The sequence below is a fragment of the Patiria miniata genome, unplaced genomic scaffold (assembly GCF_015706575.1).
Source record: "Patiria miniata isolate m_02_andy unplaced genomic scaffold, ASM1570657v1 HiC_scaffold_5, whole genome shotgun sequence".
Taxonomy (NCBI): Eukaryota; Metazoa; Echinodermata; class Asteroidea; order Valvatida; family Asterinidae; genus Patiria; species Patiria miniata.
This window is the reverse complement of record NW_024037072.1, coordinates 24815607-24829302: the sequence shown is the minus strand read 5'-3', so window position 1 is coordinate 24829302 and position 13696 is coordinate 24815607. Positions and strand designations below refer to the sequence as shown.

Here is a 13696-nt window from a genome sequence, read left to right as displayed (position 1 = left end):
TGATTCCCTGCAAAGCTACGTGTGATTCTCATGCGGATCAAAGAAAGACTTCTTTCAGACACAACAGAAGACAGTTTATCCAGGGGCCAATTTCACCGCGTTGCTAAGCACAAACACTTGCTTAGCACAAAAAAAAGACTGGCTTATAAAAGCAGGTTACCAGCCAAAACTTTATATGATGTATATTGCTCGTGATTGGTATTCAGCTGTTGTTTGCTTAGCATGAAAAACAGACAGAGTTTTGGCTGGTAACCTGCTTTTATAATCCAGACTTGTTTTGTGCTAAGCAATTTTTTGTGCTTAGCAGCGCCGTGAAATTTGGCCCAGGTGTTAAAGAGGAGATAACTTTTTGCTTTTAGTGTAGATGATTTTTTTTACACTGCTGATTATGGTAAATGTTATTTACATAGTTAAAGACATTGTGCCAAACCAAAATGCTATGTAGTCGCCAAAAAGAACCAAGATTCACTATAACTTTTGTTTTAACTTGACAAGGAAAACAGAAAGTGGCACCAGATTTTCCTACATTTGTTTGAACTTAGCTGTTCAGTAAGGAATGAAATATTTAAACAAATAAAATGTCTTTCATTGTGTGACGCAATCAAACTAACGAAAGATTCCTTTTTAGAAATAACAGTTGCTTTTGTTTGCCCTTGTTTGCCCTTACTTGCAAGAAGGAACATTTTACGTTCAACCTTATCCAAGCAATTAGGACTGTGTAGGTGTGAAATGTGGGGAAAATTCCACATTTAACTTTTTCCAAGAGGTTATGAATGTTTCCTGCCTGTAAAGATTTATTTTTTTGATATCACATTATAGTCTTAATAGAAAGAGCTTATGTAATTCGGAATATTGGTGACAGTTCAGTTACAATTTTATTTTTTACTGGATCGTTTCAGAATTTGTTTTAGAGTTAATCAGACGTATCCAATGTAAGCACAGCAAGAAGCATGATCCATGTTTCAATTGGACGATTTGAATTAGTTTGATTTTGGATATCTTTTGGATATATCCGTTGCGTTGCATTTTGTTTATGAATCAGTGGAATTTCGAATGGTGGAGGTTGAGTTGGTCCTACCCCTCCCTTTTTTATTTTCCTCCAGGATTCAACTGAAACATAAACATTTAACTTTTACTGGCAACTGAACAGCTAGAGCCACGCAACAAGAAAGTCTGTCTTCATGCATAAACAAAAAGACATAGTCAATCAGCACTGACAAAATTAATTTAAAAACAAATTGGCTAAGTGTCTTATCGAAAAAAGGCAAAGCAAAAAATTTCTAAAAGTAAAAGTCAAGCTCTCTGTACCCAATGAACGGCCACAGGAATCTTCTGGAGAAACATTTTTTAAGTAGACGTAGCGTATTTGGATTTGGTGTTCACAGGTTTTGCCCGTCTGTATGTTACTGCTCCGACTATAGCATAGTCCCAACTATAGTTGTGACTGTCCTATATATTACATAGTTATAACAAGGTAATTCGTAAAGTCTCAAGGACCTTGTTATAAAGGTGTTCGACTGTATATAGTTGGGACTGCCCTATATAAGGTTCGGACCGTCCCATCTGTAGTTGAGACTGTCGGCTAACATTAGACCGACCGCTCACTGCCATACCAGTTCCCTATATTGATACAAAAGTTATTTGCTTCATTGGAAACTTTGTTATGTCAGCATTTTTATACATCACATGCATGTTGGGGAAAATTACGCCATCAATTCTTTAAAATGTATTCTAAATGGATCGAGCACAATGATCTCAACTGGATGAAGAAAACCTCATATTTCGAAATCACCAGTTTAGGCTTCGCCTGTATTAATTCCCAGCATAGACCATTGGACGGTGCGCCAGACACTGACGACAAATTCAGGGACGGTGAAAGTTCAGAGTGTATTTTTCCTTGTGCGCATCACGTGTGCATGAACAATCAACGGAAACCTTTTGAGAAAAAAAAAAGGTTGTGGAGAGATTTTAAAGAAGATTTTAAAACTCGAGTGTGGGAAATAGCTATATTTTGTATAGTGGGTGGGCCTGTCATTTGATTTATGTTGATATTGCTGGGACACTGATATATTGTATTTGGTGTAAAATACATGTATATTGTTAATACATGCGTTATTATTTTCTTTTTGTTCAGTTTATATAAAAAAAAACAATCGTCGTGTAAGTTAATGTCATTGATATAAATATTAAATGCTTAAGAGTAAGTCACTATTCTGCCATTGTGTCATGATTTGCAACTTGTCATACATTGTACCATGCTCTGATGGTTTTGTAATGTCATCAATCCATACTGCGGATCAAGCAATGCCGGGACAGTCTTTCACGAAGAGAACAATGTAGTGTTAAAATTAAGTCATCACTCGTAAAGGGGGCATTACATTGGTCTTCATGGCTTGTGATTCGCCTTTCACTTCCAGACGCTATCAAGAGGAATGAGTGAGACTTCAGGGTTTGCATGGTGGACATGACCAATGAACGGGAGGTTTGCGGTAACACCATGTGAATGATATCTCTTTGTGAGTTGTTTGGTTCTGAGAAGAACCAGTTGGTTTCACACGACGTTTCGAACAATATGCACTGTTCGTCATCAGAACCACACAACTCGCAAAGAGATATAGAGGAACTCGTAAAAAAGACTCGTAGGAAACATGTTTTTAATGTTTGGTTAAGGTTCAAGGACAAAATCTGATACAGCCTTATCCAAGCAGAGTTGTACGAAGGACGCATAGTGCCAGTCGATAAGGGATGAATACATTTTTTTACAAACGGGTAAGAATATTTTTGTTTATACATTTAGCTGACGGCCGCAATTTAGTATCTGGCGGCAACCACTTATTAGTGTCAGTCGATAAGGGATGAATTTATTTTAGCTTGGAAACGCGCAAGAATATTTTTTTTATACAGTTATCTGGCAGCTGCCACTTATAATATTATAGCACGGTAATAATAGACCCATGGCGAATGCCAGGAGTCTTGCCCCGTGGATGGCGACCGCCACTTATTATCCGGCGACCGCCACTTATTATCTGGCGACCGCCACGGATTAGTGACAGTCGATAAGGGATGAATATTTTCTTGGAAACGCGCGAGACCTTTTTTGGTACTGTTATCTGGCGGCCGCCAATTAAAATATGACGGCCGCCACTTAATATCTGGCGGCCGCCACTCAATATCTCGCGGCTGCCACTTAATATGGTGGCCGCCACTTAATATCTGGCTGCCGATATTTGGCGGCTGCTATGCTTATTATCTCGTGAGAGTTCACGAAGGAACACATTTGCCCGCGGTGCGCTAAAATAAACAGAAGTTTTGAACAAATCAGGTTTTCACTTGAAGAAATGAAGATATTGCCTATTATAATAATATTAGAGAACATGTTGACCACTCATGCAGTGATGATAAAGATAGAAAGCTGAGATCTCAAACTGCAAAAATGTACCGAATAATTTAAAAACAATACATTAATTAATCGCTGATTAATTATTGTCCATAAATTTGTCTGTTCGTGAAAACTCGAAATCGACGATTTTTCCGCGGCACCCTCAATATGTCTGTTCGCGAAACACAAATTCACATACTCGCACTGTGTTTTTCCCATCAGACAACTTAGTTTCTACCTGAAGGGCCTACCTGAAAACAGCCTGACACTTTTTGGAGACACGGTGGGCCTATACCCGTATCCTTTGAAGTGTTTTTCTGTTTACAGATTTTGGTAAGTCTGTAATAATAATGTTTTTTTGTAAAAATTAATTTAATTTTTTCATTCAAAAGGTTAGATTTACTATTTTCAATTATTATTTCATAAAGCTATAGCATTATGACATCCAAGGTAACGACCTTGGATGATCCGATCGAGCGGCAAGAAGACCATGCAGCTAATTGATGATACAACCTATTCGTTTTCAATTTTTGCCTGATAAACTTGTTGTTTTAAGGCAAACCTTGAACTAGATTTAATTGAAGTTTTCATGATAAATGTGATCATGCAGTGCTGACTCTTTGCATTTTCTTCTTGCCAGCCTGGAAAAAATTGATTCACACGCGTTTACGTACCATACCCAACGCAAGCGGCGCTCCTTCAATATACATGTAATGACGTCATGCCGTTTCGTCGGGCGCTGTACATAAAAAGGTACCCAGTGTCCTTCCCGGCCCCGATCTTCCATGCTGCATTGCAACAGTACAGTCTACACATACGACCGTAGACTACAACGTGGAGGCTAGTTCTGTCCGACTGCCGTTATTCCGTACTTTCATCAAATTACTCGGTTTCATGGGACAGTCGAGAACGGTTTGAAAGGTAAATATAAAATAGGTGGGAAATAATGGGCGATCGTGTAGTGTAGGGCCCCTGTTTAGTTTCGCTCAAATTAGAGACAGATTTTACTCAAAAATGACCTTACTTTAGTTTTAGCTGGAGTTACAATGTACCTAGTCCGATAGCCCAGGTTGGACGAAGTCTTCATTGCATTACGACTAACGTCCAGGACGAGAATTCTCTACATAAGACCACCCAAAATTTGGACCAGATTTTTGTTACGTTTTACCTCGTTACAGAAGCTTATTTCACGCCTACATTTTCTATGTGTCCTTCTGGCTTCTCTATTGATCCTAGCCCCATAAATGTGGCCTATTTACTGGACTGCCTCCGTAAACATAGGCCACACATCCACATGTACAAAAATCGTGTCGACGGAGCCAAATTTTGATTTTCACATTTAGGCTTAGTTTGTAGGGTTTTTTTGCTTTAGAAGCATACTCACCCTCTTTATAGGCTAATCAGAAAGTGCTGCCTTCTTCAGATGTATATTTTTCGTGAAATTTCCAGATTCATTTTTACACGTTTGCGTATCAAAATTTCAACATGAAATTTCACAAAAATTAGACATCTGAAAAAGGCAGCACTTTCTGATTAGCCTGTAAAGAGGGTGAGTATGCTTCTAAAGCAAAAAAAACCTACAAACTAAGCCTAAATGTGAAAATCAAAATTTGGCTCCGTCGACACGATTTTTGTACATGTGGATGTGTGGCCTATGTTTACGGAGGCAGTCCAGTAAATAGGCCACATTTATGGGGCTATATTGATCCAGGGGTTCAGGAATTCCATATGTGATGCTGACCTAGCTGGAGTTACCCAGCCCTGAGTTTTATCATTGGGTTGTCATCTAGGGCTGGAGCGCATTTTTCTCAAAACTTGTAGTATTTGCAAAAAAAAGTTGGAAAATGTTCAATTTTGTCCCCGTTACACACTAATTGCAACTGCAACTCACCCCAAACTTGCCTGGAATAACCATTACACAGGTCCTTGAAGTAAAAAACGATCCACGATGAAGATTCAGCCTACAATTGCAGTGAAAATAGGAGGAATAACCGCTAACTTGACAACCTTGCTGGATTGGCCAGGACCGCTATTGGTTTGTGCACAAAAAAAATTGTGTACAATGAATGGCGGTCGATTAACAGGCACAGAGAGCGATCGCTGTCAACTACTCGTTTTGCCGGCTGCGCTGGCTGTTGGCGCATGACGTCACGCGGAAGCGTAACACCCGATGACTGTTTCATGCACTATTGGTTGCGGTTCCAGTACCAAAGCTGTGATGCGAGTGGTAAACCTTATACTAGTGCATAAAACAGTCATCGGGTGTTACGCTTCCGCGTGACGTCATGCCAACAGCCAGCGCAGCCGGCAAAAACGAGTAGTTGACAGAGATCGCTCTCTGTGCCTGTTAATCGACCGCCATTCATTGTACACAATTTTTTTTGTGCACAAACCAATAGCGGTCCTGGCCAATCCAGCAAGGTTGTCAAGTTAGCGGTTATTCCTCCTGTTTTCACTGCAATTGTAGGCTGAATCTTCATCGTGGATCGTTTTTTACTTCAAGGACCTGTGTAATGGTTATTCCAGGCAAGTTTGGGGTGAGTTGCAGTTGCAATTAGTGTGTAACGGGGACAAAATTGAACATTTTCCAAATTTTTTTTGCAAATACTACAAGTTTTGAGAAAAATGCGCTCCAGCCCTAATAGACAACCCAATGATAAAACTCAGGGCTGGGTAACTCCAGCTAATGCTGACCGACATTAATCAGGAAAATAAACTCTAAAGCAACGTTAAACTTGTACGTGGTTGTAGTCTCTTTTCATCAGTTTTATTCCCGAGTCGTACGTCATGTACGTGCGCACGAAAGCGCGCACGCACGCTAGCGCCCTCATTTGTTTAGTTTTGGTTGGAACAGTGACGTCACTCCAGCCAACCGATGTCACGAAAACGCTCAACCAATGACCAAAGCCGAAACGTGTTTCTGGTAACTGGCGGGAAAACACGCTCGGTCATTGGATTAGCGACCGCGCCTTCAAGTAAGTGCGCGTGCGTATGAGGGTGGTTACTAAGCAAATCGCGCGTGCGCACTGCATATTCATGCTGCATAGTCTGGCCCCCGGACCAGACGTGATATGAGCGTCGAGAATAATTGTCCGGTCTAGGGAACCAGACTACACGCTGCACAGACGTACATCATGTACGACTAGAATAGACTCGGCGGTGAGAAACTGATGAAAAGAGTCTACAAACACGTACAAGTTTAACGTTGCTTTCGAGTTTATTTTCCAGATTAAGGTCGGTCACCATCGCATATGGAATTTCTGAACCCAGCGGCCCAATAGATAAGGCTACATAGAATACTACGACGTAAAAATTAGCTTCTCCAACAAGGTAAAAATATTAAAAATACTGGTCATAATTTTTTTCGCCCGGTTTTGAGCACTTTATACCCTGGACTCCCTCCGTTACGTAGGGAGGAAAGCAGGGCTCGATTTACAAAAAAAAAGTTGCATGCACTGGTGCATGTAGACCAAAAAACCTACATGCACCAAGAAAAACCCACATGCACCATAATTGACTTACACCCGTCTGCTTCTCTGAAGGCATTCTTTCTCTTTGATTTATCAAACTTTCTACAGACAGTACAGTAAATAGCCTTTTTTACTCGATCGTGCTCAAGGCAAGCCTAGACCCGTGAACGTGGCGTTGTACACAACGCCACGCTGTTGTGGCATTTCGAACATGGCGAAATTGATCCGCCATACATAATTTCGTACATATGTTGAGTACTCACATAGAAAGCTAAATTTGCCTTCCCGTGTGTTCAGGATGTGTCATTTCGACGAAATTTGCCGTCGATGAAAACCCATACGAACGTAGAAATTGGATTTCAACCTGACAAGTGCCACAAGTACCCAGGGTCATTTACGTGCAAAATTATCAGAGTCCTCCGAGCTACCCGTCTGCTTCATGTGGGGCATATGATAGGCGGCGTCCGATAACGAGACCACGTGATAAACGCAGCTAATAATTTGGAATCACACTTATGATCGGGACATATGAATGTCCGGAGCATCAGTGCGATACCAAGTTATCAGCGGCATGTATCACGTGGTAAATCACGTGCATGATCGGAGGCGGTTGCAGGACGATCTTCCCAAATTCTACCGCGTACTCGATACTCTGAATCTGCCGCGAGGAATAATTTATGGATATATAAAAGAAATAACACGTTTGTACACTATCTGGTCAAGTATTCAACAAACTTTATTCTTATTCTCACTCATTTGTAAACAGTAAATATATGCATGAAATGAGTATTTTGGCGGCTAAAAAAGTTACATGCACGTTGTGCATGCTCAGTAAAAAAGCTACGTGCACAAGCAAAAATCTACATGCACTGGTGCATGCGTGCACCCGGGTAAATCGAGCCCTGGAGGAAAGAAAGTCCACCTGGGCTACCTAGTCCGAGTAACTTGGACCCAACTTATCGCCTTTTTAACATTCGGACATGGTCTGGCGATAGTAAGGTCCAAGCTAAAAGTGCGAGCTGGACAACATCATTCTGTCACTGTCCCAAAAACCAACATTTTCCAACAAAAACCATCAGATTTCACCCTCAAAACGGCCTCCAAATGACTAGATATGCCACCCGAGGTACAAGTAGACATCGATGATAAAGATGGTTGTACTGAAGTTTACTTACGATCCGGAAGAAAAGTGAAATTTCCCGTTCAATTCTGAGAGCTCCCCTCGCGATCTTGAACACGTTAAATTTCCGACTCGTGTTAATGTTTGAACGACGCGATTTCTTCTTCATGCCCAGCGTACATTCGATGGTCCCCGTATCCCGAGTGCGATTCCGTTACCGAGCGCGCGCGATGCATCGATTATGATAATGAGTCACATATGTAAACACAAGTGCATTTCGAACTGTAAAAGGGAATCGGGAACCAGCTTGAACTGGTATCCGCCATAAAAGCTGCGCTAGTTCCCGACTCCCTATTATCGTTCGAAATGCACATGTGTTTACAAACGTGATCCAGTCCACTCATTATCATAATCGATGCATCGCGCGCGCTCTGTAACGGAATCGCACTCGGGATACGGGGACCATCGAATGTACGCTGGGCATGAAGAAGAAATCGCGTCGTTCAAACATTAACAGAGTCGGAAATTTAACGTGTTCAAGATCGCGAGGGGAGCTCTCAGAATTGAACGGGAAATTTCACTTTTCTTCCGGATCGTAAGTAAACTTCAGTACAACCATCTTAATCATCGATGTCTACTTGTACCTCGGGTGGCATATCTAGTTATTTGGAGGCCGTTTTGAGGGTGAAATCTGATGGTTTTTGTTGGAAAATGTTGGTTTTTGGGACAGTGACGGGATGATGTTGTCCAGCTCGCACTATTAGCTTGGACCCTACTATCGCCAGACCATGTCCGAATGTTAAAAAGGCGATAAGTTGGGTCCAAGTTACTTGGACTAGGAGTTACCCAGCCCTAAATTTTATCATTGGGTTGTCATTTAGGGCTGGAGGACATTTTTCACGTGAACCAGCAGAGTTGGCAGGCCCCAAAAAAAATTCGAAAAAATTTCGAAAATGTGCAATTTTGTCCCTGTTACACGCTAATTTCAACTGGAACTCAACCAAACCTTGCCTGGAATAACCATTACACAGGTCCTTGAAGTAAAAAACGATCCACGATGAAGATTCAGCCTACAATTGCAGTGAAAAAAACGAGGCATAAACCGACAACCGTGCGGTCATGGCGAGGCCCGCAATTGGATTTGTGCACAGCGCGTTTACCAGTTCGTTCTTGCCGGCTGCGCTGGCTGATGGCGCATGATGTCACTAATGCGGAAGCGGATTACCCGACGACATACTTTGTTATTTAAAAAAAAAAGAAGTTCTTTGAGTTTTCACGCTTTTAAACTACTGTTTATGATTTCTCTTCCAACAGCACTAGTGTCTTTCTGTTCAGCCAGCAACCAGTTCAATCCCTCGGCGAGATGAACTTCCGTCAGCGCATGGGTTGGCTCATGGTGGTCCTGTTCCTGTCTCTCAGTGCTCTGATCTTGTACTACATGTTTGAAATCAGCGAGACATACAATGGCCTGATGTTGGAGCATGTCCAGTCCTACGCCAGCTCACTCAAGAACAATCCCGGCGGTATCACGTGGAGACAAACCATCACCAATCACCTGGTATCTCTCCCCTTCTGGCTCTGGGTGGTGATTCTCATGGTGCCCTATCTACAAGTGTTCTGCCTACTGATTGCGTGCACCAAGAATGACCCCTTGACAGCCAGCATTGCCCTGGCACCCGTCTGTTTGTTTCTCAGACTATGCACGTGTAGGACCAGTGAAATGCCCAGCAACCAGTACGGACTGGACGTACCTGTACACACTTGAGTCGTCCGACTTCCCTGTACAGCATGATGTTGATATTTTCAAATTGGCACTCTCGAGTTTGGATTCTTGAAGTGATAAATTCTACAGGCAGGTTCCACGTACTGCTGCAAGAAACTCAGTCTTCATGTGAAACGGTGGTAGTCTTGCACTTTTAGAAGTTTTAGGTGGGAGGCAGTGTTTTTTTCTCTCTCTATTTGACTTGTTGAAATGTTTGTTACTTTGTTATACTTGCTACTCAAATTGAATTAGGCCCCCCCCCAAAAAAATAATAATTCTGCTTCCGATTACATGGCATTCTAAAAATAGGGTAGGCAGGTGGGGAATTTTGTGTGTGTGCGATAATAAGGAGGCGTCTTGGTGTAGTCAAGGGTAAAAGGTAGTGATTGATGGTTTTGGGTGTTTTTTCCCTCATTTTTCCAATAAAAAAATTAGGGTAGGGGCTGTCAGAATAGGGTAGGTACTAGGCAGGGAAACCTGAAGCAGGTATTTTTTGTTTTTGGCCTTAGTAAATCGTATTTTCAAATACTGCCCCATATTTTATCAAATTTAGTTTTTAATTTTGTTTGCAATCAGTAATCGGTTACACATCTGTGAATGGGTGCAAGTCTGCTAGACTGGTTCCCTGACCTTACAATTTCCCACTGATCTCTATACTGACTGGATAGCGCTTTCGACCTATGCATGTGCACAAGACCGTATCGCCCTCGCAAAAACGCGGCGGCCATTTTGAAGCTCCCTAAAAAGCCCCACAACAAGTCCCACAATGCATGGATCTGTATATAAAAAACACAAAATTACAATAGTTTAGGAAGCGATTGTGGATCATCAAACACGTCTTTATTTATTCATTTTGCCAACAGTGTTATTTTACTCAAGTTAATATTCGTTGCAATATTTAATTTGGTTTTATGACTGTGCATGCATGTACTTTTACGTGGCCAAAGGGAGCTTCAAAATTGTGTCCAGTGACTTCATCTCCCATGGCCCAAAGCGTTATCCAGTCTGACATTATAATAGAGATCAGTGGAATTCCTCGACATCTTTAAATTACTCCAGACTACAAGAACGGCATCTTTTTCGTGGTTTTTCCAGCATATCTGAACACAAAACAGGGCAGTGTAACAATAATTTGCCCTACTAATCCCAAATCCATCCATATCCGAAAATCACAGCAATGCAAATGTTGTATGTATAAATGTACAATGTATTACCTTTAAGGTGCTACTTGAGTCTGTACAACAAGGTTGCCAGTGCCAATCACTTGTTTCAGATCAGCTGGGCCCAATTTCATAGAGCTGCTTAAGCAGAAAATTTGCTTAAGCACGAACAAAAATTGCTTAGTAAAATTAGGTTACCGGCCAAAACTCCATGTGATGTACATTGCTTGTGACTGGTATTTAGCTGTTGTTTACTTAGCATAACAATCGCATGGAGTTTTGGCCGGTAACAGGATTTTATTATTAAAGCAAGACGTTTTTGTGCTTAAGCAAATTTTGTGCTTAAGCGGCTCTATGAAATTGGGCCCAGGACTCATTAACAAGGAGCTGCTAAGCAGGGAGGATTAATTAAACAGTATTCTTTTTTTTTGGTAAAACGTTCGGGTATTCGGTTGATGATTGAATGTTCGGGTTTTCGGCATATTCGGCAATCGGGCATATTCGGCATATTTGGCACATTTGGCCAGTGGCGCGCACCCAGGATTTTGGGGGGGGGGGGGGGGCTCACAATTGTTTTTCCCAATTTTTTCAGAAGAAAAAGTTGGGTTTTTGTTTGGCGTTTGACGTTGGTGGCGTGACTTACACCCTTATTTATACCACTCCAAAATAAGCCACATCACCAAGGTCAAATTGACAACCTCTTGGGGGGGGGGGGGGGTCTTAAGCCCCACCAATTGCCCCTTGGGTGCGCCCCTGTATTGGGCACATTTGGCATAGTCGGCACAGCCTATGCGCTGCAGTCATCTTTGAGGCGTGTGCTTTGTTCAACAGGGATTGTCAATGAATTAAAATAACAAAACACATGTCAAAGATAGCTTCTGAATGCAACAAACATACATGATATTGTGAGTGGTAGCCTATACGTGCTGAGCAAAACATTTTTGTTTTTAGCTCAATTCTGTCCCTTAACCCAACATGTACATGTACAATGTAACTCCCTAGCATGATTTACTAGGAACCACACCCAACCTGGCAAATTCCAACACCATATGGGAAACTGCACACATATATTTGTGACTTTGATTCTGGAGGTGTGCCAACCCAGTGTAAAAGACTGTCAGTTTAGGGGTACTGTACCCATCCTGACAGATTCCAACAAATCATGCCGTTGGGGTTTGATGGGTTGAGTTCTGTTGGGGTTCATTTCAGCCCTATAAATTGGGCCAAGGGCCAGGCTGCATGCATTACCCTGATATGTTTTGTTTCCATGCAGTTGTAATGTACATCACAACCAATTGTAATGTGCTGAAGGTGCCATATGGCATGTATGGGAATGACCACAATATGTTTCCATGGCTTGTAGAAGGAATTCAGTTTGATAGATGTATACATACAAAAATCAAACACTTTCAATCTCAGGCTGTGCTCCGTGGTCATATATGGGTCGATGTGGCCGGCAGCCATAGGCGCCTTTACGTGCCAGCGGCCCGACCACGCTGTAGCCGCGTCCTTCGCAATTCAGCATCCCAGCTGCCAGTAAGGATGATTAGCCTCCCAAATTATTATTATTAATTATTACATACATTTGAATAATTGGTTAATTAATGCAGACCTGTGTGTTATTATGGCCTGGCCGAGTAAGTGTACAGGTACAACTTCTGTGCAAACACCGAAACAGGTGTTAGTCAGCATGTTGGGCTTGCAGGCATAATGTTTACATGTATATTTGCCTTCCTCACAAATGTCATGTGACAGCCACATCGCTTCCTTCACATGCACATAATCTCGTCTTTCAGATTGAGCTCATGTAACGTACTTTATTGAATTACTGGGTTTTTTTGGGGGGGGGGGGGTAAAATGTATTGCAAATTTACATTGTTTGCAAACGACTTAAGACATCATGACGCCACGCTTTGTTTACATAATAATCATTATAATTCATGTAATTTTCAATGCATGCAAGTACACAATTTTAGGCGATCTCCAGTTTACAAGCTCTGTTTTTTTGGAGGCCTCCTCCAATTATTGTTCAATCGAAGTCTCACAATGACGTGTACAAATGTACATGTACTGTTATTTCCTATGATGAAGTGAATAAGTGTAAATACATGTAAATGAACTGAACTGAACCGAACATGTGCGCTTTGCTATGGGAGCCAGATTGGCCGGCCTCACCAGTCACCACCTGGCTCCAAAAGGAAAGTGCATATGTAAACAAAGCATGACGGCATTATGGCTTAGGTCTATTGGCAGATGTACGCATTTATGTCCAATTCGTGTTAGACTGGCACCCTATACTTAAAATGAGCTCAGTTTGGAGTATTTTTTTCTGAAGAAAAGTCTGTGTTGGCCTTTATAAAAAAAATTACTTCATACGGTTTCAGGTCTAGGTTTCCAAAAATTCTGATTAACTTAATTTCTTCACAAAAAATGATACCTTTAACTTGAACTTGAATCATACGCCGCAGATTTGTAGAATATAGCGCCTATTTGTAAGCGATTAAATTGCCTTTCTGTCTTGGACTGAAATGCCATACTCATTGTATATGGTAATGGTATGTACATGTATGTACTGATGCTTTTAAAATACATAAGAACTTATAATATCTTCAAGTTCTTATTATTATGCTTAATGGTCAGAATTCATCCCGAGGTTTGTTGAAACCATCAGTTTTTGGTATCATTGCAGGGCATGAAGTTGAGAGAGCATATAGGGGCTCAAGACCAAAATGTATTGTAGTCAAAACAGCTGCAAATTCCATCCCTCAGAAGGAAATGCAAATGTAATACAAATAATTTCAAAAG

General features: G+C 41.4%; 1 protein-coding gene across 1 annotated transcript; it reads left to right on the top strand.

Annotated features, from left to right (window-relative positions):
• Window positions 1-4167: 4167 nt before the first annotated feature.
• On the top strand, window positions 4168-10217 carry LOC119741734 (transmembrane protein 251-like). Its single transcript, XM_038217606.1, has 2 exons — window positions 4168-4300; window positions 9284-10217. Exon 2 carries the CDS (start codon window positions 9333-9335, stop codon window positions 9732-9734), a length of 402 nt encoding a protein of 133 aa, XP_038073534.1. The 5' UTR covers window positions 4168-4300; window positions 9284-9332; the 3' UTR covers window positions 9735-10217.
• Window positions 10218-13696: the final 3479 nt, after the last annotated feature.